The sequence below is a fragment of the Salminus brasiliensis genome, chromosome 5 (genome assembly GCF_030463535.1).
Source record: "Salminus brasiliensis chromosome 5, fSalBra1.hap2, whole genome shotgun sequence".
In the NCBI taxonomy this organism is placed as follows: Eukaryota; Metazoa; Chordata; class Actinopteri; order Characiformes; family Bryconidae; genus Salminus; species Salminus brasiliensis.
The window spans coordinates 10,400,067-10,426,180 of NC_132882.1; the positions used below are offsets into that span (position 1 = coordinate 10,400,067).

At 42.5% G+C, this 26,114-nt stretch overlaps 1 protein-coding gene across 3 annotated transcripts in view; it reads left to right on the plus strand.

The window, feature by feature from the left end:
• The window catches only part of pard3aa (par-3 family cell polarity regulator alpha, a), a 536,573-nt gene that overhangs the window by 284,026 nt on the left and 226,433 nt on the right, over positions 1 to 26,114 (plus strand). For all 3 annotated transcript variants that reach the window (XM_072679366.1, XM_072679367.1, XM_072679368.1), the window contains 3 exons: positions 3,815 to 4,003; positions 4,951 to 5,121; positions 19,763 to 19,913. In XM_072679366.1, coding sequence (XP_072535467.1) covers positions 3,815 to 4,003; positions 4,951 to 5,121; positions 19,763 to 19,913 — 511 coding nt within the window. The remainder of the gene's footprint in view (positions 1 to 3,814; positions 4,004 to 4,950; positions 5,122 to 19,762; positions 19,914 to 26,114) is intronic.

Here is a 26,114-nt window from a genome sequence, read left to right on the forward strand (position 1 = left end):
AAAGACTTAACTTTGTCCTTGGATGAATAAAGCTGTGTGTTGGATGATTTAATAGAGAAGTAGTACAAGGAATTCTGTTTGCAGTCAAAGGATTATGGTGTATCTTTCACTGACTTTTCCTTCCACACACCCACACACTCACTCTCACATTCTACCTCAGTGTGACATTGACACACCTTGAAAAGAGACGCTCACTCGGTGCCTTTAGAGTTGGCCATACAGGTCTCTGAAATGATGTGCTTTCATTACCAAGGACGAAAGAAGCACATCACACGGAATTGCCAATTATCTTGTCTTTGAAACCACAGATCAAAATATATTGCAGTGAAGGCTAAAAAAAACTAAATTCCAGGGTTTGATTTTTTGTTGTTGACTGCATTATTGAATACTTAACCCTTAAGTGGGATTTCTAGTTCCTGTGCCAAACCTGTGGAATGTTTCTGGTTGTATTTCCATGTTGCAGTGGCAGTACCAGCAAGAGTTGTATAAGTCTCTGAACGGTCCAAACCTTCAAATGATGGCCATCTCTTTGTAAGCTCCATATTTAGGGAGCAATCATGACTTGGAGGTTAGAGAATCAGCATTGTCCTAGGAAGGTTGCCACTTTTGATCCCTGGATGTGTCAGGACACGATAGAAGTGCCTTTGAGCAGGGAATCTAACACACAACTGCTCCCCGGGCATCACCAGATGACTGCCCAACGCTTTAGGCAGGGGTGTGAACTGTCTCCCTAGTGCATGTATATGTGCTCAGTTGTGTGTGTATGAATTTTACACACCTTTTACATTGATGGGTATGTGTCCTATGTGTGCAACAAAATAGCTGGATAAGTGTATCTTAATCTTTTTGGACCCCTAATGTAAGCATCAGCCCTATAACCTCACCATACTGTCATTTCTGAAACCTTTTAAGTATTAGCCCTGGAACTCTACACTGTCATAACTGATTGGAGTGAATGCAGATCACACAAACATTTAAAGAGCATCGTCAGTAAAAACATCTTCATCTTCAGAACTTGTCACACCTTGTCAGAAGTTTTTCATGACCTTTAATTTCTTTTTAATTTACAAAATCTCAGGACTGGCAGCCTTGAAACCCTTAATCTCAGGAATCACATGATCTCTGTAAAATTGGCTGTGAATCCTCCTCCCTCCTAAAACCTCACCCATCTTCCCCTCAAAATGAAACATTATCATTTCAAAATAACACTGTTGTACACTAGGCTGTAAAACCTCATCACAGCTTCATTGCTGAAACTTTACGAGTTGTCCATAAAACCTCTAAAACTCCACAAACTTGTATCTAGAAATCTTGAGCATTATGTCTTAAACCTCAACTTTCATTTTTTGTCATCCCTGAAAGCTCACCTCATTTTTATCTCCAATACTTTGAGTCTTCAGACAGTCTTCAAATCTTACCTCTCCTTCACCTCCAGAACCTCAACACACCTTGTGCATTGAGCGACTCCACCCTGCCTTCATATCCAAAACTTTACAAGCACTGAAGTCCTGAAAAGCCTCTCACTGTATCAGCCATAATCCCCAAACCAATAGTGTCGTTCCTGAAACTTCATGATAATGGGCCCTGCGACTTCCTCATCCTGCTCATCTTCTGCAAAAGGCTTCTCACACTGTTGTTGTACCCAAACCCTGCCATAGCATCATCTCGCACAGTTACATCAGCCCTGAAACTTTACACCTGAGTCACTGCTGGAGAGAGAAAGAGTGTTGGGTTTTTGAGTGTACTGTACCTTTTGAAGGCTGAACGGTAGAATGTGTGAATCGTCTGCTCACAGAGGGGAGGATGACGTGATGTGTCGGGGATGGCAACCACACTGCCTTCACCCGAGTTCAGTTATTGTCAGAAGAGAGTTGCCTTGGTTGTCATGGCAACCATAATGGAATGTGATGGCTTTGGATGGGCTGAAGTGATGCAATGAACTGTGGGCATGTGTGTGTGTGTGTGTGTGTGTGTGTGTGTGTGTGTGTATGAAAAAGAGAGGGAGGTGTATTGTGAGGTGGAAGGAGATAAGGGCTTGGCCGCTTGAATGCTTGGCTGCATCCTAATAACTCCACCTCCTTTCAAGCTTCCACACACTCTGCAGATGCAAGAGCCTTTCTCCAGCACAGTGTGTGCGTGTGGATTTGTATGTGTGTGGTGAATGAAGTACTGAAAATGACCCCGGCAGAGTTCATATTGCTGCACCATTTATCACCCGCAGCATTTCCAAATGTAACTATATAATAATATTAAACAGTGCAGATTTTATATACTATTTTAACATATGTGGAGTCAGCTATATTAACTACATACACCCTGTGCATAAGTCTCTCAGTCAGAATAATGATAGCTGCAGATTTCTCATTATTACCATCAGTTTCATAGACCCTAAAACAGAACCCTGTGGGACTCCAAAAATATGCTACACTGTTCTCTAATAAGTCATAATAGTTTCTGGATTACGAATAATAACAGAAGAATTAACAAAGGTTAAAAAGGTTAACCTGATGAGTTCCTGATCATGTGTTCCTTTTTGGGTTATGTAGTACAGATGCAGATTTTGATGCCTGCTTTTAAACCTGAGTTTTCTAAATGTCTGCAATCTATTGAACCCCATTTAACCTCAACCTTCAAATGCTCCAAGGCCTGGAAGCTCTAGTTCGGAGAGTTTGGTACTTTTGGTCAAGTGTAAAGGCTGTTTTTGAGACTGGGAGTGGTCCAGGGAACCAGTCTTTAGTCCACCAGAAATTGGTGGTCTGGGGTTCCCTTCAGGCTTGATGCTAGTGTGGTCGGTTGCACGTGTGGAAGCTGTCCCCACCCACTAACCGATCACAGGATAAATTGACAGCTTGTCATTATGCATGACTGTACAGTCTACAGAAATGAGAAGATCTTAGATCTCTAAGATTTGTGAGGGGTTGCCATGGTATATCATGTAGTTGTAATGGGGTTGTTGGACAGTTGCTAGGTGGTTGCGAAGTAGTTGTTTGGTAACTTTGGTGGTTGCTGTTGTGTTGCTAAAAGGTTGCTAGATGATGCTGCTAGGTAGTTGTTTTGGAACAGGTAGGATTACTAGATTGTTGCTAAGCATGTTGCTAAGTGATCGCTATGGCACCCCATATGGTAGGTTGGGTGTAGTGTATATGAAAACATTTTTAAACTCCATTCATTCCTTGGGGGAATGAATTCCTTATGTCCAATCAAAAAGCTGAATGATGTTCTTTTTTAATCTTGATTTCCTTCATTTTTCTCTGGGTGTAATTAAAGGATCTTGATGGCAGCAGGTATCCCATGAGCCCCTGCTGTACAGTTGCTCCTGTTGTAAGTGCTAGGTTTCCCTGCTGCTGCAGCTTTCCCCAGAGCTCAGAGAGGCAAGGCTATGATTGGTGCTGTTATCAGCGGGAGGCTTCACTCACTCCAAAGGGAACCATAGCATTGCCCCACTGCATCCTGTGGGAGCATCATATGTGGTCACATGACTTTACTATCTTTATCTTTTTCTCTGCTTTTAAAGCAACATGCAGCAGAACCGCTCAGAACCACCCTTTGAGATGTTCAGTTGGGAATCATTGAGAATGAGTGTTTCATTCATGGCTTGTGATCAATTGAACAAACAGGAGGCTCGCTGGAGCAGTAGCCTGAATGGTCTTCTGTGCTGTGTGTGAAATATTGGCTATTGTAATGTCAGAAGATAGCTCTTTTCTGGAGTGCCTGATGTGCTCTCGTGTGTAATGTGTATTATGTTAGCCAAGTGGGGATAATATGTTTCAGAATCTCTCTCTCACTCTCGCTTTCGCTCTCTCTCCCCCTATAGAAAGCAGAGGAGGATGATTTGGTGCTCACTCCTGATGGAACGAGGGAGTTCATGACCTTCGAGATTCCTCTGAATGACTCAGGTTCTGCAGGGCTAGGGGTCAGCGTTAAAGGCAACCGCTCCAAAGAGAACCACGCCGACCTGGGCATCTTTGTCAAGTCTATCATCAATGGAGGAGCTGCCTGCAAAGTAAGGAGCAGATCTATGACTGGCTTCATGAACTTTGAAACTTCAGCCTTGAATGTTCCAAGGTGTAAAGTTCGATTTCCAGCATTATAACAAAGAATGCCCTTGACTTTCCTGTACCTTCTTCAATGAGATGCTAGTTTATTAGGTATATTATGTATACCTTTTACTGTGTACATTCTATGTATGATAGGTTTACAGTTCTGTAACCCATCTACTGCTGCATAGTTTAAGCTCCTACTACTCCATGCAACCAATATAGTACCACTGAGGACCGATCTTAATGCAGCAGTGACACAAACAAGTTATGTATGCAAGTATGTATTCATTTATTGATTGGTAGCAAAAGTGTTTAATTTCAATAGTTTTAATCAATGGAGCTCCAGGCCTTTTTTTCTTTAGATATTTAGCCAGAAGAACCACCCATGTGTTCTGGCCCGTGAATACATAAAACTCTAGACTGCCAGCTAATTGTGGTTGTCATGTACACAGCACATGATTGGATGCTTGGTCGCTTCTAATTGGTCTAACACATCTACAGACAGTTCACAAGCCTCCTGTTATTAGCTTGCATTTAATTCGTCACTTAAAAGTTGCTAAGATAACATTGTTGATACTATAGGCTATAATTCAAATTTAACCTTTGTGATTTGAAAATTAAGCATATAATTTCATTAATTGTTTAGTCTGGTTTTCATGTTAGCGTGTGCTTCAGTGAAAGCAGTGTATCAGTGATGAGTAACACAAACTATGCTCAGAACATAATAAGTCTCTAACCTTTCACCTAGGAGGTATACCAAGGATGAATGCATCTCTGAAACATGTCACAGCATCTACGTTATCTGCTGTGCAAATCCTACTGCCTCTTCATCACATTTTGCATAGGTTGTGTGTTCTCATGATGTTTAGGATGTTTTAATAATGTTAATATTGTGTATGTGTGTTCCCAGGATGGCCGGTTGAGGGTGAACGACCAGTTAATAGCTGTGAATGGAGAATCCCTGCTGGGGAAAACCAACCAGGAGGCCATGGACACACTACGCAAGTCCATGTCTGTGGAAGGCAACAAGAGGGGCATGATCCAACTCATAGTGGCCAGGAGGGTCAGTGGGAGTAATGAAGTAAGTATGTGTGTGTGAGTGAGAGACAGATTGTGGGTGAGAGAAGTCATAAGGTGATTTTTACACATTGGTTTAAGTGGTCAGCTGGCTTCAGACCAGGAGTGGGCTGTTTCCGTCCTTCCAGGGCTGGATTCTTGCACAGCATTGTGCTTTTACTTCTTAAGCACACTTGATTCAACTCACCTGTCAATTGTCAGGTTTAGTGGCTTCTGTTGAGTAGAGCAGGGAAATCAGCAAACTGTCCTGGACTCCGGCCCTACGTTGCCCACCCCAGCTTCAGACCCTGATCAGAAATTCCACCTAAAGGGCATGCAGTTAAGCATGTTAATCATCTCCATCAAAAAACTCTCAGAACCAGCAGAAATATTGGTTTGTGGAACTGCAGTGTATTCTTACATTATATGTCCAAAAGTTTTAAGACATCCCTTCTAATTACACAAGTGTCCAACTGTGCACACAGAAATCATAAAACCTTCATAGAAAAGCCTTCTAAAAGAATATGTAGCCCTGAAGCAGCTGCACCTACAAAATGAGTCTTAGGTGCTCAGTGCCAAGCACCAGTTCGAGGGGTATAAAGCCCCTAGAACTGGTCTGTGAAACAGTGAAATTGCGTGCTGTGGAGTGATGGAGCTTCATCCAGCACCTTTGAAATGAGTTGGAGTAAGGTTTCAAACCAGATCTAGAATCGATCATCCAATCAAAAGGAATGCAATTAAAGTCTCACAGCAATACCCAAAGCCTTCCTAGAAGAGTAGAGACTGCTCCCACAGCAATTGGAGGACAAAGTTTCTAGTACATGTTCATCGCTCACATTCCCATATTTGGCTTTGTAACTGGCTAGTGTTTCTATCACGCTTGGTTAAATAGGGAACAGGCTTTTACCAAGCTTGTTAAATTCTAGATAAAGGCTGACGCTGACTAGTAGTAGTTGCTCAACAACAACGTAAATGACTGAAGCCCTGCTCCAGACCTTCTCTTATTGGCTAATGCATGGCAATTCCATAGTATTTTTGTTTATCCTCATTGAAATCTGTATTTTTTTAATGAATCCCAAACTATCCTTGTAGATGTGATCTTAGTGTACACACGGACTGATGTTTTGGGATACTGGGGTCAGTTTATGCTCTTGGCTCTCCTGTGCGGGACAGATCTGTGCCTATAACAGACCATCATATGCGTGTCTGATTGACGGGCGGAGTCCCACGCCGTGAGGAGATAGTTGGGTCCGACTACAGGAAAAGTGAATTAGACTGAGGAGTTCTTATCAGGGCAGAGCAGGGTTGAGCTAGAGGGAGAGAGGCAGATGAGGCGAGAGAGAAACGAGGCGCGAGATCGAAAGCAATTCGGTTTCTGAAACGCTCATGCTGATATGAACTGATAAGGGCTGGCTCTATGAAATATCAAATATCTACGGTTATTTATTTATTTATTTCCCTGTGCTCATCCCTCGCCTTCATTCTCTTCTCCTTTACATGTTTATACTCACCGGACAGTTTATTAGGAGGACTGTAGTAATACTGGGCATGGTCTTCTTTTCCCTAGATGTAAAAAAAAAAATCCTTTGATGTTCAGATCCATGTCGCCGTGATTGCATCACGCAATTCCTGCAGATTTTTTTCTGCAGAACTACCTTCATGCTGCAAATCTCCCGCTCTCCCACATCCCAACGGTCTTCAATTGGTTTCAGATCTGCTGACTGTGAAGACCACTGAAGAACAGTGAACTCATTTTTATGTTCATGAAACCTGTTTGAGGCTTTTGCTTTGTGACTTAGTCGTTACAGGATGGTTAAATTCACTACGGCCTGAGGATTGTGGGTTTGAATCCTGGGTCAAGCTGCTTTACCATCAGCAGCCAGAGCCTGAGAGAGCACAATTGGCCATGGTCTCTCTTTCACTGACACTTTCCTCTGTGTATGTGGTGTCTGCCTAGTGATGCTGCATTGGTGGCAGTTTGAGAAAAGCCAGTGGCTAAACTCACATGTATCAGAGGAGGCATGTGCTTGCCCCTACTTTATTAGTGTAAATACATAATAAATGTGGACATGAAGGGATGCACATGGTCAGCAGCAATACTGTGGCATTTAAGAGATGATTAATTGGTATTAACAGGCCCAAAGTGTGGCCAGAAAACCTTTCCCACATCATTACAACACCTAGGTTCATGGATATCGACCTTGCCCTCTGTGTCCCTTAGCAGAAATTGACGTTTATCAAACCAGGCTATGTTTCTCCAGTGTTCAACTGTTACATTTCGGTGAGCCTGTGTCTGCTACAGCCTTAGCTCTCTGTTCTCGTCTTCTGCTGTTGTAAGCCCATCTGCCTTAAGGTTGTACCCGTTGTGTCAAACCAGTCTTGGTGCCTCTTGCTGCCAGCACTTTACTAGACTGGACCAGATGCTGTGGTCCTGTTTCATCATATACTCACTCATCCTCACACATGCACTCACACACATACACATATCAGCACATGCTGGTTAGTCCAGATCAGATCTTTTTTTGCTTTTTGTTTTGGATTGGTTCCCATTTGCTGCCAGCACTTTACTGGACTGGGCCACATACTGTGTTTCTGTTTCATCACTCTTTCTCCCTCTCTCCCTCTCTCTCTCTCTCTCTCTCTCTCTCTCTCTCTCACTCACACACACACACACACACACACACACACACACACACACACACACACACTGTTCCCAATCTTCCAAAGCAAGGTCACCAGTCGCCTCAAGAAGTGCCCAGATGCAAGGTCACTTCTTATCTGTCCATCAAATGGTTGCTGCGTTGTTTGGTTGTTCACCCTGCTGCATAAACCAAATCTGTCCTGAGCGCAATCAGCGGCCTTCAGCCCAGAGCACTCCAAAAGCGCCGGACCCCTGCTGTGTCTGAGAGAAGAGCACTGTAATGAGAGAAAGAGAGAGAGAGAGAGAGAGAGAGAGAGAGAGAGAGAGAGAGAGAGAGAGAGAGAGAGACTTTGATGTTAAAGCACCTTTAATTAAACATCAGACTCATACATCCAAGTTACATGTTTAAAAAAAAAAAAACAGTCGAGTCAAATTACAGAGACATCACAGATCTCATTATGAGTCAGTCTGTCCATCAGGTTCACAATTTTATAATTTATTGAATAAAAATATTTAATTTTTAAAAGTAGAACACCATATATAATACATATAAAAACAAATAATAAATAAATACAGAGAGAGAGAGAGAGAGAGATTGAAAGGGAGAACATGGGAGTTTTGGAGAAAACCAGAAGGGAGTCTGAAAGACCTGAAATAGATTAGGAAATGGTCGAGAGAGAGAGGTGCAGCACTGAAAGAAAGAGGAGAGAGAGAGAGAGAGAGTCAGTGTCAGTCTGTAGGGCTAACGGGTGCGGTGGCTCTGCTCTGTGCTGTGTGTTTAAGAGCAGCAGTTCGCCCCGGTCACACACAGAGCATTCAGGAGCACTCAGACCAACAGTCAGATGAAGAAGATCCATCACTGTCTGCTAACCCAGCCACATCCAGTGTGTGTGTGAATGTGTGCACAAACTAATGAATTAAAAAGGGGGCACCCCAGCTGTGCTTTATGCATGCAGTTAATAGTATGGGGTGTCCCTCAATGAAAATATTAAAGAAGGGTCTGCTTTCTTTAGACTTGTCAGTACCGTATGGCTGATGGGGATGACGCTAATGTAATGTATGTTCTGCTAAAATAGAGGGTGAAGTTAAGGTCAAGGTCCAGATTAGACTCCTCTGTTAAACATGCAGTGCTGGAAAAAAAGTCACAAATGAAATTGGGGTGGGGGGGTGGATGCCATGTCTAAGTGACTGGCTAGAAGAGCACAGTTAGGAAGACACTGTTGGGAGAGTACATCTGGAAGTGCACAGTTAGCAGGGCACAGTTAGCAGGGCACAGTTAGCAGGGCACAGTTAGCAGGGCACAGTTAGAAGAACGCTGTTTCGGTTGCTAACGTCTCTGTGAACTCCAGACACTATATAGATGTGTTTAGTTCCACTAGCAGCTCTCCTGCTTTACTCTAATGTTGTTTTTGAACAGGTGAACTCTAGCAGTAATAATTCTTTAAAAACTTTACACAGCAGGATGCATCATTATTTACAGTATATAATAGATATGGTGCACTCTAAAGCAACAAGCCTTTTATCACTATGCTCTACAATGTTCATTTATACACACACACCCCAAATCGCATGCTTACACATCTTTTAACTGGCAGTGATTTTTGCTGTAAATGCCTCTGATGAGCATGTACATTAGACAGTGGCTTTAAGCTGCTGGAACCCTGTAAACGGAGTGTGACTCCTATTAGCTCTGTGCTAATGTACTCTTGTAATAAGGAGTTAATTGCTCTTCATGGCCTTAGGATGAAAAAGGCCAATCAGCATGGTGACATGATGACAGCGTCAGCACGGGTACTAGTCTTGAGCAGAAAGAAACTATGTGGATGTTCTATTAGATAGCCTTTGGCTGTGCGAGCGAAGGCCCATTTGGAAGCACGGGGCTATCTCTCCCACCATTCCAATGGCTGCTGTTGGTAATTGGAGCAGTCCTGCGCTTTAGAAGGGATGGGCCTGACCCACTTAATGATGTAATGTATGATTGGTCATTGCAATTTCTTCTCCCGCTCAATAATTGAAGCGATGCTTCAGAGCGCTCGTAATTCCGACCGCTGGGTTTCTATTAATATAATGTCATATGTGTTCACGCAATTAAAATTCTGGGAAAGTCATTTCAATTCAATTAATTTCTTATCTGTACTTTAAAATGCACTTATCATTTTGGTATTTCTGTGGCGCTGACTTCAGCCTTTACTCACTGCTACAGAGGGCCCGAGCTCAAATGTGTCATCGACAGCATTTTTTTTCATTTTACTTTTTAATCTTTAATACTTTTCCAACGCAAACTTGTTTGTGTAGAGTTGTCAAAGTTCAGTTAACAGCTGCTGCCAAGCAATGTCTGCTTTGTAAGTTTGTCTACTATAATAAAGTGACTGATTGCAGAGCATTTAAGTTAACTTAGTTAAGTCAATAAAATTGTGGTGTTAAAGGGATTCAAACATATGATCTCCTGTCTCTTGTGAAGCAGGTAGACAGTTGTGCCACCCTAGAGCTGTAAGACCATTCACACTGTTAAAAGTATAAGTTCATTGATGAAATTGTAGGGTAGAGGAACCTCTTAAGGTGTTTAGAGAAACATTTCAGGGAACGTTTTTCTTCTAAAGACCTTTTCTTGAAGGTTCCTTAAAGTACCTTTAGAGGTTCCTCCAAAAAAACAAAACAAAACACTAATTTCAGTAATTTCACAGCTTTAGGGTGGCCCAACAGTCCAACTGCCTGCTAATGGAGTGTGAGGTGATCATAAGTTCAAATCCCAGCAAGTACTTAGTGCTCCATAGTCAAAAGCCTCCCAGGCTAGGAATGCTATGTGAAAGGGGAGTTCTAACCTACAGATGGGAGTAAACAGTAAATAAACTGAAGGGAGAGGCACATTCCTCCTCAGACTACTAATCTTACCAAATATGTATGCAGTTTTAGCTGCAGCTGTTTTAATAATGTTTTCGAGGCTCAACTCAGTTGCAGAACTTAAGCTTTACTTGAACTTAAGAAAAAAAACAGAGTTAGTTAAACTAAGTTGAATTAACTCAAAAAATGATCTGTAATCAGTTACTGTTTCATGTTAAAATGGCCAGACTTTGCATTTTCTGCAGTGTATGTTTTGTAAATAATGGCAACATTGTTGCAGATATATTTTTCTGTTCTCCATGGAAACCACACACTTATTCACTCACACATACTTTATACAAAATGAAGTATATCTGGAGTCAATATTTAGTGTTCTTGCCCTTTCTATCTGCTAGGGCTTGTGCTTGGATTGTACTGTGGAGTCATATATATTTCAGATGTTTACTCCCTTCAAACATTTGAACCTCAAGCAGCCCTCAGCTGCACACCATGGTGATCGGTGTGTACCAAAGCTTTATAGCAATAGCATGACCTTTTAAGCACCTTTAGTATTTGTGGGAGGGAAGAAATTACGTGTTCACACCTTTAGCAGCATTTACAAATAGCTGGAGTATTTGCTCTGTCCTCAAATCATGCAAACCTAATCATACAGCTCTTGATAACCTCATACATCAAGCTCTTATTCCACAGTCAAGCGCTGCCAAAATATGCTGGCATGGATCAGACATGCCACTCTGACTGTACTGGATTGACCCAGTCTTAACTGGGTTCTTATGCAGTGTGTTTGCTACTTTTAGTGCAGGTACTGTGTTTACAACCTGCTGTATCTCCCAATGTAGTGTAATGTTAATGCTGCTGCACAGTGGTTGTATTTAGTGATCATAAGCTGTTATACTTGTAGGAAGTGGGAGGAGCCATCAGAAGAAGCTGCAAATGCAATTGTTCAACTTTTGAATGAGAGTTAGATACCTTTGTCCATCCATTGCTGTGTTTCTCTGTGGTAGGCTGGTTGTGATATGCAGCTAAAGATTTCCCAGTATTAAGGCCCAGTGCAGTTAATTTGTGTGGTTTATCCAGACGGCGATGCCTTCATTCAAACGCATGTAACTGATATTTTGGTTAGTTTAGTTTTAGTTAAATTTTGTAAAATTTCTGTCACCTTTTACAGATAATATGACTTACAAAGCCAGTCACTGTTGTCTCTGGTGTTTGCTTGGGGACAACGTTGATGGTGGACCAGCAACCTAATCATTTTTAGCAAATGTCAGACTCGTGTTTTGTACGCTAGAATTCCTCCCCAGAACATTGCATTATGTTGTGGTGTTGTGTTTGGTGTGTGATGGCTTTTAGAATGGTAAATGCACCAATTTGCAATGCAGTAGATAGCCAAGTATGTCATCTGTAGTGTAAGAGTATAGTGAACAATGCCTACAGTGATACCCCAATGTTGTTAGAGTGCTCCACAGAGAAACATCCCTTGACCTCTGCAATCTCCACATAGCCCTCTATATCTCTCACCTGTCCACTCCTCTAAATATCTAATGAAATCACTCCATCACTCTCTGAAACTCCTCCTAGTCCCTTCAATACTTAACCTTCATTTACATACATCACAGACACACCCACTCTTATGGGTTATGCATGAGGGAAATGTGGTCTACTTTTTTAGTCTCATTTGGGTAGCTTTTTCTTTTTCTTATTTTTTTCTTTTTTTTAAACATGGAAATGAAGATATATACTCTATTGTTCCACACAGCTCAGCAGATCGAGAGTATTCCCTGCAGGGGTTGACTCTTAAGTGGAGACTTATGCAGAATGTTCCTCTCTCTTGACCACATGAAAGGCCCTGAAATTGTTCTAATTATATAAGTAGAACCGTAAGAAAAAGCACTCTACTGCCAGAGTGCCTGCCTGAAATGTATTACACATTAGACTGTATCCATCTGTTTCTCTGCATACTTCGTTAGCCTCCCTTCACCCTGTTTTTCAATGGTCAGGACCCCACAGGACGACCACAGAGCATGTAGTATTTGGGTGGTGGGTCATTCTCAGCACTGCAGTGACACGGACATGGTGGTGGTGTGTGCATTAGTAGTGTGTGTTGCGCTGGTATGAGTAGATTGGACTCAGCAATGCTGTTGGACTGAGAATAGTCCCCAAGACAGAAATATCTAATCAACAGCGCTGTCCTTTGAGCACTGATGAGGGACTACAGAATGACCGGCTAGGTAAGAGTGTCTAATATAGTGGACAGTTAGTGGACACAGTGTTTAAACACTCCAGCAGCACTGCTGTGTCTGATTAACTTGTACCACCAACACACACTAACACACTCTCCACCACCATGTCAGTGTCACTGCAGTGCTGGGAATGCCCCACCACCCAAATACTGCCTGCTCTGTGGTGGTCCTGTGGGGTCCTGATCATGAAGAAAAGGGTGAGATGCAGAGGAACAGATGGATACAGTCTGGAATTATAGAACTACAAAGTGCTCCATGCGTGGTAAGTGGAGCTGATGTAATGGGCCAAGTTTATTCCAAACTATGGGCAGCCTAAATATATATAGTGTATATAACAGTTATACAGTGACTCTCCTAGATGATTGACAGGCCAAAAAGTGACCTCCTGTCCCTCTTCCTAGGTGCAGCAGGGGGGGAAAATGCAATGCATGTTCTCAGAGCAGAGAAATGCTTTCTTCGAATGGCAATGTTACATAAGGGGATACGCAGTCAGTGGTGTGCATACAGATGAAGTAATGAGAGTCGTGGCAGGATGATGATGATGTGAGTTGACGTGAGGAAGGAAACAGCAAGGCTGCTACACAAGGCCGTCCCACAGACGGAAAGGCCTGATCGATGGTGTTTTTTTAGAGCACTATCAATCAGCATGGCCAGTAAATTATGGCTTTATTAGTATTGAGCCACAGTGCTCCTCTGGATGCTGCTCGGGAAGAAGCACACTAAGATGCATCCAAATGCAGCCACCAACAGGCCGAACCCTGCTGCTCAACCTTGCTCCCATTCTGTGATCTTATCTCTATTAGATCATTGTGACATCAGTACTTATTGATCTCTCTGATGTCATTAAGGTGACTCATTGGAAACAGTGATGGATGGGGCATCATGGGAACTGTAGTTTTGTTTTAAGAGAATGTGACATAGGGAATGTATTTATATGCCTGTATTTATATGTGTGGGGTTCTGTAATGGCTTCTTCTTTTGGGAATTCTCCAAGGTAAACAAATCTGCTCTCAAACACACACGATCTGTTGTGCTGATCAGTTCCTAGAGCAGCACTGAGTTCAGAAGATCAGTGATGATCCACATAAAGATCACAGTATCAGCTGTAATCCTCGAGCATCAGTGCATGCTGCAATACTAATACAAGGATGAGAGAGCGAGAGTGAGAAATAAAGGCCTTGTTGGAGGGAGTGAATGAAAAGATGGGTATGTGAGGGAGAAAGAGGCATGGATGAAGGGATGAAAGGATGTGATGGAGAGGGCTAATGAATGTGGCTGAGCCTCTGTAAGGCTGGCCCCAGCGCAGGCCGGATGTGACAGCTTAAGGCCTGTAATTACATCCTGAGAGGAGGAGAGGGCAGCTGGATTAAAGCCTCATAAACAGTGCTGAAATGCTTGGGCAGGCTCTGTGTGTGAGCATGCGTTGGTATAAACCTAAGCGTGTGAAGCTTCTTTATCTTCATAGCCCAACTTTTCTAAACTCCCTCCAGCTCCTGAGGGAAGGTCTGCTTCCACTGCTCTGAAGGAAAAGTAAAAACCCTGTTCAAAGTAGCAGGGAAGCTTCTTGTTTTTTTTTTTTCTTCATCTGTGCACCACAGCTCACAGTTCATCAGTCATTTTGCAAAGCATGTAGCTGATTATTGTCACTTCATGAGCGTTGCATAAAGCCTGGAGCACCTTCGGAGCACCTTCACATATTTTCACGTGTTTTCATTTGTAAGATAAGATAAGATAAGATAAGATAATCCTTTATTAGTCCCGCAGTGGGGAAATTCACAGTGTAGCAGCAGAAAGGGATAGCAGGACACTCAGTTACAAAAAATTTGGATAAATAATTTACACTATATACACACAATATAAATAAGAATTAAAAAAGCAATAAACAATATTATTTACAGTAAAAGACTCTTAATTGCACATGGGGATGGGATATTGCACATAGTATTCCCTGAACATGAACGTGTGTGTGTAGTTAAGTGTGTGTGTATGTGGTCCGTTGGGAGCAGTGTTGGTTGTGCAGTCTGACGGCAGCAGGAAGGAAGGACCTGCGATACCGCTCCTTCACACACTTGGGGTGAAGCAGTCTGTCGCTAAAGGAGCTGCCCAGTGCTGCCAGAGTCTCATGCATGGGGTGGGAGCTGTTCTCCAGCATGGATGCCAGCTTGGTTGTCATCCTCCTGTCTCCCACCACCTGCACTGGGTCTAAGAAGCACCCCAGGACAGAGCCGGCCCTCTTTATGAGTTTGTCCAGTCTCTTCTTATCTGCCATCGAGATGCTACTGCCCCAGCAGACCACTCCATAAAAGATGGCAGATGCCACCACTGTGTCATGTACTCTCCAAGACTGCAGGTGACGCTGTGACATTTTATGATCTTAAGTTTCCTTGACTCAGGTCTATCTATGGCGACATGCAATTTATTGAAAGTGTGTTAACAAATGCCAATACCTGCTCTGAGAGCCGCTCTTCAAAGTCGTCCATGTTTGTTGAATAGCAGGCCTCTTTTTATGGACCAATCACAGGCTTTGTTGGATTATCTCAGTAATTACATCACACTTTGCCAAAGTCTGGTGAAGTCCCCTCCACAGGAAGTACGCTGAGTCTGACACTAAGGCACTGCACAATAAAAAGTTAAGACTTTACGAGGAGTAAAACCAAATCTTAAGGCGTATTACAGGCAAATGTGTTGTCAACTGGCCACAAGTGCTGGTGATCAAGCATGAGAAGTGTCATGAGGGATCTGTAGCTGATGTGAACAAATCCCAGACCCGAGACTCCCTATGTAGTCTCCTTACATTCCGTGACGGTCCTTCACATACCGTTCGTGGCACACGTGTCGCAGTCTGAGAAGCTCTGAAATGGATTGTTGGCCAATTTCAGGAGGCGCCATGGCTTGTTACTAACGAGGTGCCAGAATGAAAACCTTCAGAGAATGGAATGTCAGGAATGGCAGGACTTTATAATGAGGCTCTTACTAGATGGCGCTATCTTAATCCACTCAGTTAATCCAGTCTGAGAGAGCAGTAGATTAGGGAAGATTAAGACTGGAATGGGACAAATAAATGGGTTGATGATAATTCTGCACTCTCTGCACCGCCTCCGCTCTGGAGCGCTTCGCTGTTAAGATCGAAGTGTCCCGTAAGCACTATTACTCAAGCTTAGCTCTATCATCCTCCTTGTCCTTTGTGAAATGTATGCTCCCTTTCATTTGTGCTCTCTCACACAAACACAATCTCTCTCTATCTCTGTCTCTCTCTCTCTTTCTGCTCTGTTTCTAAAACTCGGCCCTTCTCTGCTATAAAAGCTAATATTTTATCAGATCTCATTCTCCGTCCGCCAACAGATTAAGACGCGAGAGAAAAGCTTCATAAAACAAATCCTAGTCTCACAATTGAAAGCTCATTGAGGCCAGCGCAGACTGCGAAAAGGGCTTTACAATAAGGCCGGCTGTGCCGTCTTCAGTGGGCTCTGTTGTAATTGCGTTGACCCTGTCCATGCCACGCTAGCCTGGTTTTCTTATCAAGCCTGCCTAGATAAGTCCTCAGCTCCAGACTTCATTAAATATCTCATCTATATTAAATAGTCTAGGGTCCCCTGGCTAATGTTTCTGCCAACGCCATTTTAGAGGCTCTGGACCATCGTCTCTGGAGCGCCAGAATGATCTACAACTCTGTTTTACCTTCAAAGATGATGTTTGTTTTTGTGAAACAGCATTTTCTTGTCTCTCTCCCTGTCCCTGTTTGCCAGTATCATCCCTGTTCTCTCACAGGCCAGTGGCTGGCCTCTGGTCTCATGATTGGTATCGGCCTATAGGTTTGATGTTAAGGAAACATATGTTTTTTAACAGTAGTGTGCAATAGCAGCACACCTGAGGAATCTTAGCCCATTCCAGTCACCTCCAGTTCACAAATATTCTAGGGTTTGCTAACTGCCTTCTTTAAATCCTGCCACAGATTTTCAATGGGATTCAAGCCAGGCCACTGTGATGGCTACTCCAGTTTCTTCCAGAACTTCTTCTGAAACCAAACCTTGGTAGACTTTGAGGAATGCTTGGGATCATTGTCCTGTTGGAAGGCCCAAAAGCTTCAGCTTCCTCACAGAAGACATAGTGTTTTCTTCTAGGATTGCTTGATACTTGACTGAATTCATCTGGCCCTCCAGATGCTGCGCGTTCCCAGGGCCAGAGGAAGCAAAGCAGTCCCAGAGCATCACCGGGCCACAGTCATGCAGGGTTCTCTTTTCAGCAAATGCTTCTTTCTCAAGGATTTTTGTTGCATCCTTCTTAACCTTTTAACCTTCAAACATTTAGAAAGAGTCCAGGTTGGGTGTTGCTCTAAATGTTTGCTCACAATGTGCCTGTGAACAGCCAAGTTAAACAGAAATATACATATAAACCATATTTGGACCAAACTATTTGGACACCTGCTCATTTATTGTTTCACCCAAAATGAAAATGAAATAAAGGTACTAATAAGTTGAACATTTCTGACACAATAAGACCTGAAGGTCACAGTCTTGCAGTGCCATTTTCCGAAGTCAAACTGAAGATCTAAGGGTTGGTTGGTAAAAGCCTTCTTGAACTGGATGGAATGTGAATGTCTGTCAGAAGTATGGCAGGAATTTCCCAAAGGGCAAGTGCAGAGAAGAAACCCAGAAACCTGGGGAACCTTTTCTGGAGCTGGAATGCTGAACTGCTCCTCACTTTACACTTTCATGCAGATCTGCTTCCACATGAAATTTTTAATTAACTTTAAGCTGTGATGTTCAGCTCTGGTGCAGATGACAGCCAATGAGAGCTTCACCATTCTCGCCATGAGGCTTCACACACATGACTGCTGGGATTTCACAGGTGTTTCCTCAGAGGGGTATTAAATATCATTAGCAGGTGCTTCTCCACACCCCTCCCTGACTTTGCTCGCCCCACACAAGGGACTCTCCTGCCAGACCCTGGGAGCTCCTGCCCTCATCTGGAAGAAGACTTTTTTGCCTGATTACGTGATGAATGATGCTGTCAGTGTTCCTTCCTCCTGTTTCACACTGCAGTGGAGTCAGTCCCAGTTGACTCGCACCCACTAACTCATTCTTGGCCAGTTTTTGAAATTCTGGAGACCGTTCCATTTTCACCTCCGCCTAGTGTCCAGTGTCCAGACGATTTTGACATCATGACTGCCCTTATTTTTTTACCATTAAGGTTCGGAGCTTTCAAAATACATACAGTGCAAATTATACAGTGTGAAAACAGTTGTCAGTTTCTGCTACAAGAAGAGATCCAGCATACTCAGACTTCAGAGTTCAAAACCCTCCTGACATTTAATGTCCCATTTCAAGCCTTTGCCACTATAATGTTCAGAATGGCCTTTCGAGAGCCACTCTTTATTCTCCATTAGTGTAAAGTGATGGAGCCCTTTCCTTGTCACATTTGTGAGGTCTACACTGAAGACTGACAAAAAGTAAAAGTGTCCGACTTGTTCTGGGATCAGTAATGCAATACATCGACCCCTGTGCAAATGTCACAGGCTCTTTAGCTAGGCTTGTCATCAGATGGATTTTCTGAAAGGCTATTGGAAATCCATGTGGTCTTCTCTGCCTGAAGAGTGTTTTAGTTTTCTTTTAACATAACGCTAACAGTAGACATCCTGACTGAGTGCATCAGAGGTTTAATACAGAGCTACACTCTTAACAACAAAGGTTCCTAATTGGTTCTTGGCATGGATATTAGGTTTACTAAAGGTCCTTCATGCTCACACTTCTCATTTATACTAAATAGCCTGTTTATAAGCCTGTTTTCACCTGGCATTAACATGCAATTTCTATATCCGAATAGTATCTGGATAAACCTTGACCAGATTCTGTTTACACTTGTCTAAATTATGTGACCCCACATTTTGACACTTGGCGTGTCCGATGGATCTGATTAAGTGTAAGCCAAATGTGATCTGATCACCAAAAAAACATGTTAATGCCAGGTGCAGACAGGCCCTAAAAGATTGAAAGGTCCAGTAACATTTTGCTGAGGGGCAGCATTTTTCTTCTTTATGTATAGTACAAATTAATGGGTAAATAATTCTATATTTTTATTTTGTATGTATTTGTGTTTTTACTACCATGGGGGACTATGCCAGCCTGCACCTTTACTCTTGTGTGATGTGACAGTTGATACCTCTTCACATTAGCCTGTATAAACATTTATAAAGGAGCTATTCCAACCTTGTCTTAATGGCACAAGATGTTTTTGAAATAAGCCTTTATAAACATTTACAAAGACTTATTCAAACCTATCCTAAGCCTTTATAAGTGTTTATAAAGGTGTTATTCCAACCTTGTTTTTGTCAACTGATGCTTGTTGGCATAAGCCTTTATAAGTGTTTATAATGTTTTATTAGAACCTGTCCTATATGATGACTAATGCTTGTTGGAATCAGCCTTTATAAACATTTATAAATAAGTTATTCTAACCTGTGTTTTATTGCAACTGATGCTTGTTGGAATAAGCCTTTATAAATGTTTATATTCTTTTTATAAAACATGTCCTGCATGATAAGTAATGCTTGTTGGAGTAAACCTTTATAAATGTTTAGAAATACTTATTCCAGTCTGTTCCTTATGAACACTGATGCTTGTTGGAATCAGCCCAGTTAATGTTGATAAAAGAGGTATTCCCAACTTGTCTTTATGTCAACTAATGCTTATTGAAGTAAACCTATATAAATGTTTAGAACATTTTATTAGAACCTGTACTATATGTCAACTGATGCGTGTTGGAATAAGCCTTTATAAACAAGGCTTAAGTAGGTGATGTGTGACCTTATGAAAACAAGGCCCTTTGTGGGAAACAACAACTGGTTCTTCCGTTTTTGCTCTGAAGAACCTTTTTGTTTGTTTTTGTTTTGTTGTTGTTTGTTTGTTTTGCTCATTTTGCTTAAGCTGGTCTTTGCTCTCTTTCAGGAGGAGCCTCCAAGCAGCCCATCAGTGTCAGATGTGCCGCTGGGCCGGCCTCGTGAAGAGCTGGAGCGGCGTATCTCACACTCTCTCTACCCTGGGGCCATAGAGGGCCTGGACGACACCCCTCGAACCACTATCGCCAACAGAATGATGGGTGAGGAAATACACACATGCACACATACCTGCCAGCAAAAGTTTGTGTACTCTTTTTTTAAAAATACAAATTAAGTATATTTTCTGAGTATATGTTGTCAATCTTGCCATATTCCTTTGCAAGTACTGCAAAATTACAGGAACACCTATATAGGGAGAAATGGCAAAGCACACACGTTTTATGCCCAACCTTTCAGGTGTTCAAACTGCCTTTGGGTCAGAATGTCTTCAGCATCTGATTTTAACAATAGCTTGGGAATGAAATTAATACTTAGGTAAAACCTGATCTTCCTAGCAAAGGAGATGCCTAGCTCAGCTTGCAGCATGCGGCATTCTATGGTCAGATAGACCCACACAGACCGAGTCACAGTGTGAGCCATTCCTGTGCCATGGCTGTATGGTTCTGTAATTAAGGATTAATGTCATTTTGACTCTCAGACTGCATTTGGTCAGATGCTGCATGATTTCACACAGGTATTTCCCCTCACATCCAATGTCTCTGTTTCCCCCTTACACATAATTGGAATTGGCAGCTCAATTCTTTCACGTTCACAGCTGACGATTCTCAGTGGAGCTTTCCGCAACGTCACCGCAGGTTTGATCAGTGCTTGAAGAGTGTGTCCTGGATCCATCTCCTCTTCTTCGCGCCCCCTCCCCCCCTTAGTTAAGACTAAGATCACTGGAAAGCCCAATATTGCCATATTGCCAAATAAGTTCAGACATTTCAACTTACTGCATGTCTCTCACTCCCTTTCTATCTTTATCATTCTCTCTCTCTGTCTTGCACTCTCACACTTTCTCGTATTTTCTCTAGCTCTAAACTTTGAATTCTTTCTGTCTCATTCTTTCCACATTTGCTTCCCCCAACAGGCACCAAAAAAAGGGGGGGTTGCATGATCATAAATATCTCCAACACCGGCATGAAAGAGCTCCTAAAACTGCAGCACTTCAAGGGCTCGCGCTCTCAGCCCCGAAAGCACACGCAGGACAAATGAGCAATGTGAAAAAGTCGCAGAAAAGTTTGGCGCGGGGAAGATGGGAGCCGTCACTATCGGCAGGCTTGACAAATTGTCACATTTTCTGTCTGTTGGTTTTCCGCTCTGCTTTTTTTTTTTTTTCCTTTCCTCCAAATCTGTCGGAGCGCCGCTCTTCCGTTTGCCGTCTCTGACTCTTGTCAGTTTATTTTTTGTTTTGTAAACACACATCAAAAGTTGGCACAGCGATATGAGTGATAAGGCATCATTACATGGGCCATTTCTGTCACTGTAAATGACATTATAGATGCTGTATGACCTTCCATTTAGCAGAACGGCGAGGCGCACAGTGATGTATGGCTCATGTCTGAAGCGCTCGGAGTTTGCTAGTGAAAAAAAATGTGCCAAGGTGAAGACCTGACTGACAGGATGTACTGAATCATGTCAGAAAGAGAGTCTTCAGCAGACACAACTCATTTCACAGAATCCGCCAAATATATCACCTGTCACTCAAAAGTAAGGACATGCAGGGGTCCAAGTTTGCAAGGTTAGCCAGATAGTGTCCTTCTATGTAGCTGTGAATGATGGATGACAGTAAAAAAAAAAACAAAACAAAAAAAAAACCCTGTGGTCCGATCACTAAACTAAACTCTGAGCTGCATATTAGAATTCAGAGTAGGGCTCAGTTGATGTATTGTTTGGCTGGTGACATCAACCGATATTGAGGACCCGCAATTTTATCAGTATCAGTAGAAATATCACTGATAATGTGAATGTAATTATGTGGTTCAATCCCAATCCAGTGTATCTAACCATTAGGCCAGAGCTGGCTAATGAGTTATAACTAGTCAGTATGTCTAGAAAGCTTTCCCCACCTCCACCAACCTGGACCGTTGACACAAGGCAGGTTGCATCCATGGATTCATTGCTGCAAATCGCGGTCAAATTTTGACCCTACCATCATTGTGTCTCAGCAGCAATTTGGATTAATCAGACCAGGCTATATTTCTCTAGTCTTTAACTGTCCTGTTTTGTCGAGCTTGTGCCCACTGCAGCCTCAGCTTTCCATTCTTGGCTAACAGAAATGGAACTTGACATCCACCTTCATAGTAGGCCATGGTTAGATGTGTTGTGCATTTAAAGACTAATATTAACAAATACCATCTAATATTATAACTGCACAGTTTAACAACAACAAAACATTTATAAACCCTATAAGATCAGTGTCAGTACTACTGTGAAGGCGGTAACATTATATATAGCCATACCTATGTTGAAACAAATGAAACACTGTCATCCAGTAAGAGGTAAAAATGCCCTTTCTTTTCTGCCTAAAAGAATAACACGCCCAGAGAATTTGGGTAACTTTATATGTCAAAGTAATTCACTTCCGTCTTTTAGAGCAATTTCCTAAGCTTGGATTAAAGGAGTGGTGCCTTTCAGAGCTGTTGATTTACAGAGTAAAATGCCTCCAAGTACAAAAAAGGTTATCCCCATTAAAGTGTTAAAAAAACATATCCCATTGTGCAGCACTGCTGCAAGCTGGAACAGGTGGAAATGTTAAGAGTACAGAAATGATGGATGACTGGCAGATGCCCGTTCAGGCTTGGCTTTTATTTACAATATTCTGATTTATAAACTACGTTTGGGGAAAGAAGAGAAAAACAGGGCAGTTCTGTCAAGCAGGGCATTAGAATATAATGGATGGCATGAAATTGTCGCTATAAGCTAGAAATGCTCTGTAGGCCATACGGGTGGAGCAGCCGAATGCTGATTTCAGTGGCATAGGAAAGGATTTCCAATAAACCTGAATACAAACTGGTGGGATTTCTGCGATACTGAGATCCTCTGGGGGGTTAGTTGTCTAGCACATGCAGTAAATGTGTTGGGTTGTATTTGTTCTGACAGATGAGGAATATTGAGTTCTGTGAGACGTTGTAGTATTTTAAAGGCTGGAAACTGGTCTTGTTATTTCATAAGCCTGATCGTGTTAAGCATGTCTCAATATTTTATTTAGAAGACAAAAGTCTCGTTTGCCCATAATCTTCCATTAAAGTGTAATGACTTTTGGCAACCTTCAAGACCTTTGGCTGCATCACTATACACCAATTATTAAACAATCCACCCCTACCTGCAAGCTTATGAGCTTTATGAACCAGATGGCTTACTGCTGTCTGAAAAATGGACAAAAGTATGTGGACAGTCATTCTGATTTGAGAATTTAACAGTTGGCTTGAGAGAAGCAAATAAAACCATCAACTGATTCGAAAGACTGAACTATTACTGTGCAGGGCCCTCTGTTTGTTATTTAAGATCCTGCCCCATGTTAAAATAATTGCATCATACAGTTCCTTCAGATTTTTCAGGAGCACCTTCATGCTCTGAATATCTACCACATCTCAAAAGTGTTTTATTGGATTCAGATATGGTGACTGGAAAGACCAATTAAGGCCACTGAACTCATTACCAAGTTAATGAAGCAGTTTGAGTTGACTTTTGCTTTGTAACATGGTGTATTACCATGCTGGACGTAGCTGTTAGATGTGTAAATTGTGGTCATGAAGGGATGCACAAGGTCAGTGATGATACTCTCTATTCTGTAATAGACTGTGGCATTAAAACGATGATTGATATTGACAGTTTGCTCCAAATGTGCCATTCCCCACAGCATTACCCCACCTCCACCAGCCTGGACTGTTGACACAAGGCAGGTTGTGTATATGTATTGGTGGTGCCATTTGAAATTGAGATTCATAAGACCAGGCTGCATTTCTCCAGTCTTCAGCTGTCTGGTTTTGTTAAGTCGATGTCCACTGAGGCCTCAGCTTTCTGATTTTGGCTGACAGAAGTGGAACCTGTTGTGGTCTTTTGCTGTTGTAGCCCATTCACCTCATGGTTGGACATGTTGTGTATTCTGAGTTGATTTTTTGCTCACCATAATTGTGCAAAGTGGTTATTGGAGTTACTGTAGCCTTTCTGTCAGCTCCAACCAGTCTGGCCATTCTTTGCTGACTTCTCTCATCTATAAGCTGAATTCTGTCTGCAGATCTGTCGCTCACTGGATGCCTTTTCTTTAGTGCACCATACTGGGTACATTTTGCAGCGGAGGTAATCAAATCTGGACCTCAAATCCAGTTTTCACTGGATTTTGTCATCATTGGAAATGAAGGGAACCGCTGATGTAATTGATTGGCCATGCAGTGTCACACCTACCCAAGGACCTCTACTCTAGAGACTGGTGTGGTGAAAATCCCAGGACATCACCTGTTCTAGAAATACTCAAACCAGCCCGTCTGGCACCAGCAATCATGCCACGCTCCAAATCACGGAGATCACATTTTCCCCATTCTAATGGTTGATGTGAACATTGCCTGAAGCTCTTGGCCCGTATCTGCGCAATTTCATGCATTGCGCTGCTGCCATACTGTTACGATAATTGCATGAGTGAGTAGGTGTACAGGTCCTCCTAATACATTGCTTGCCAAACTATTGCATCGAATGGTTGTAAGACAGAATATGTGTTATCTGATAGCATCAGTGCTACGGTGTAGAAACTGTCACTAGCTGTTTATTACTGTGTATTACTGAGGTTGCTGGAGCAGCTCGGTATGGATCTAAATTTATGTCTGAAGGACGTGTTCAGTTGTGTTTAGAGAAAATGGGAAAGAAGAGGAAAACATGGCAGCAGTGCAGGCATTGAGGTAAAGCAGTCAGAGTGATGGAGGGATGGGCTAGTTAATCTAGCTACACAGTGCCATCACATCGATCCCCACGCTGCGGCCCGCTCAGATTGATAGGCCGAGGTGTTGGATGACTAGCGGAAGGATGGGCTGCTGTCTGTGCAAGTGTGTATGTATGAAGGCCACATGCGTGTACGCACACACACACACACACACACACACACACACACACACCCCCAGAAGTGATTCCTCTAACAGTCTGCCACCACTACATCAACCTGTGACATTGTCACCTGCAGTGCCAGCTAATAACACGGCACTGAAGCTAAACAGGCTGGTTTACGCAGCAGCACATGAAGCTCCTGTTTTTCCTCAAGATTTCTTCAGTCTCTGTCTCTCTGCGTCCGTCCATGTCCTCTTCCCTCCTCTTCCCTGCTGTCTTTCACAGTCTTTGTCTCTTCTTTGTTTATTTGTGCCTCTATTTCTTGAGTCTCTCACTTGCTTTCTTTCGCTCTCAGTGAGTGAGTGAGTGAGTGAAGTGTGGAGTGTGTTGCTCTCCTCCGTCTTCACGCTCTCCTCAGCAGTCGGGGGCATTAGTGAGATCACAGGCTGTGCCTGGAGCCCGGCCTTAATTGAAAAGTCTGACTAGAAGCAGGAAGTCACGCTGTGTCACAAATTGAGGGCCCTGTCAATTGCTTCTGGGCCTGCTGTTCAGCAGAGTGGCCTGGGTTTATACTAAATAAATAAACAAACAAATAACAAAAATGGGGGCTGGTTGTGTGGGTGGAAAGGTCATGGGGGTAAAGAGGGAATGCTGGGACTTCACCTTACTGTGGAGTGAAAGGTGCAGGCAGCAGCCTCTGCTCAGGGAAGCATATTTGTAGTAGTAGTAATAATAGCCTGTTACTTTGTTGGTGGTAGTAGTAGTTATAGTCATTGGAGGAGTGGAAGTAGTACATTTATCATTATTATTATTATTATTATTAGTAGTAGTAGTAGTAGTAGTAGTGGTGGTAGTAGCGTTAGTAGTGGTGGTAGTAGTAATAGTAGTAGTAGTAGTGGTAGTTGTTGATACCAAGTTGTTACATGATGCAGTGGTGGTAGTAGTAGCAGCACTAGTAGTAATTACAGTGGTTGTTATTGGTGGTGGTAATGGTTGTATAATAGCCATGACGCTAACAGTAGTAGTAGTAGTAGTAGTGGTAGTTGCCGTATAGTTATTAGTAATGGTAGTAGTAGTTGTTATTGATGCTGGTGCTGGTGATGGTTATGTAAGTGCCATGGTATTAACAGTAGTTGTAGCAGCTGCAGCAATAGTAGTGTTGTGAATGGTCACATCAGTGTAACGTAAAAGTGTGTATTGATGTATACAACATTGTGTATTATGCATATGCCTGCTGAGTCTGTGCCTGCAGTGTATATTGGTGATTATTGTTTATCCGAGGTTAAAGACTCTGTACATGTATTCATACAACTTCAGGTAGGCATTACCAGTGTGAATTTGAAATGACATCTTTTAATAATAATAATAATAATAATAATAAATAA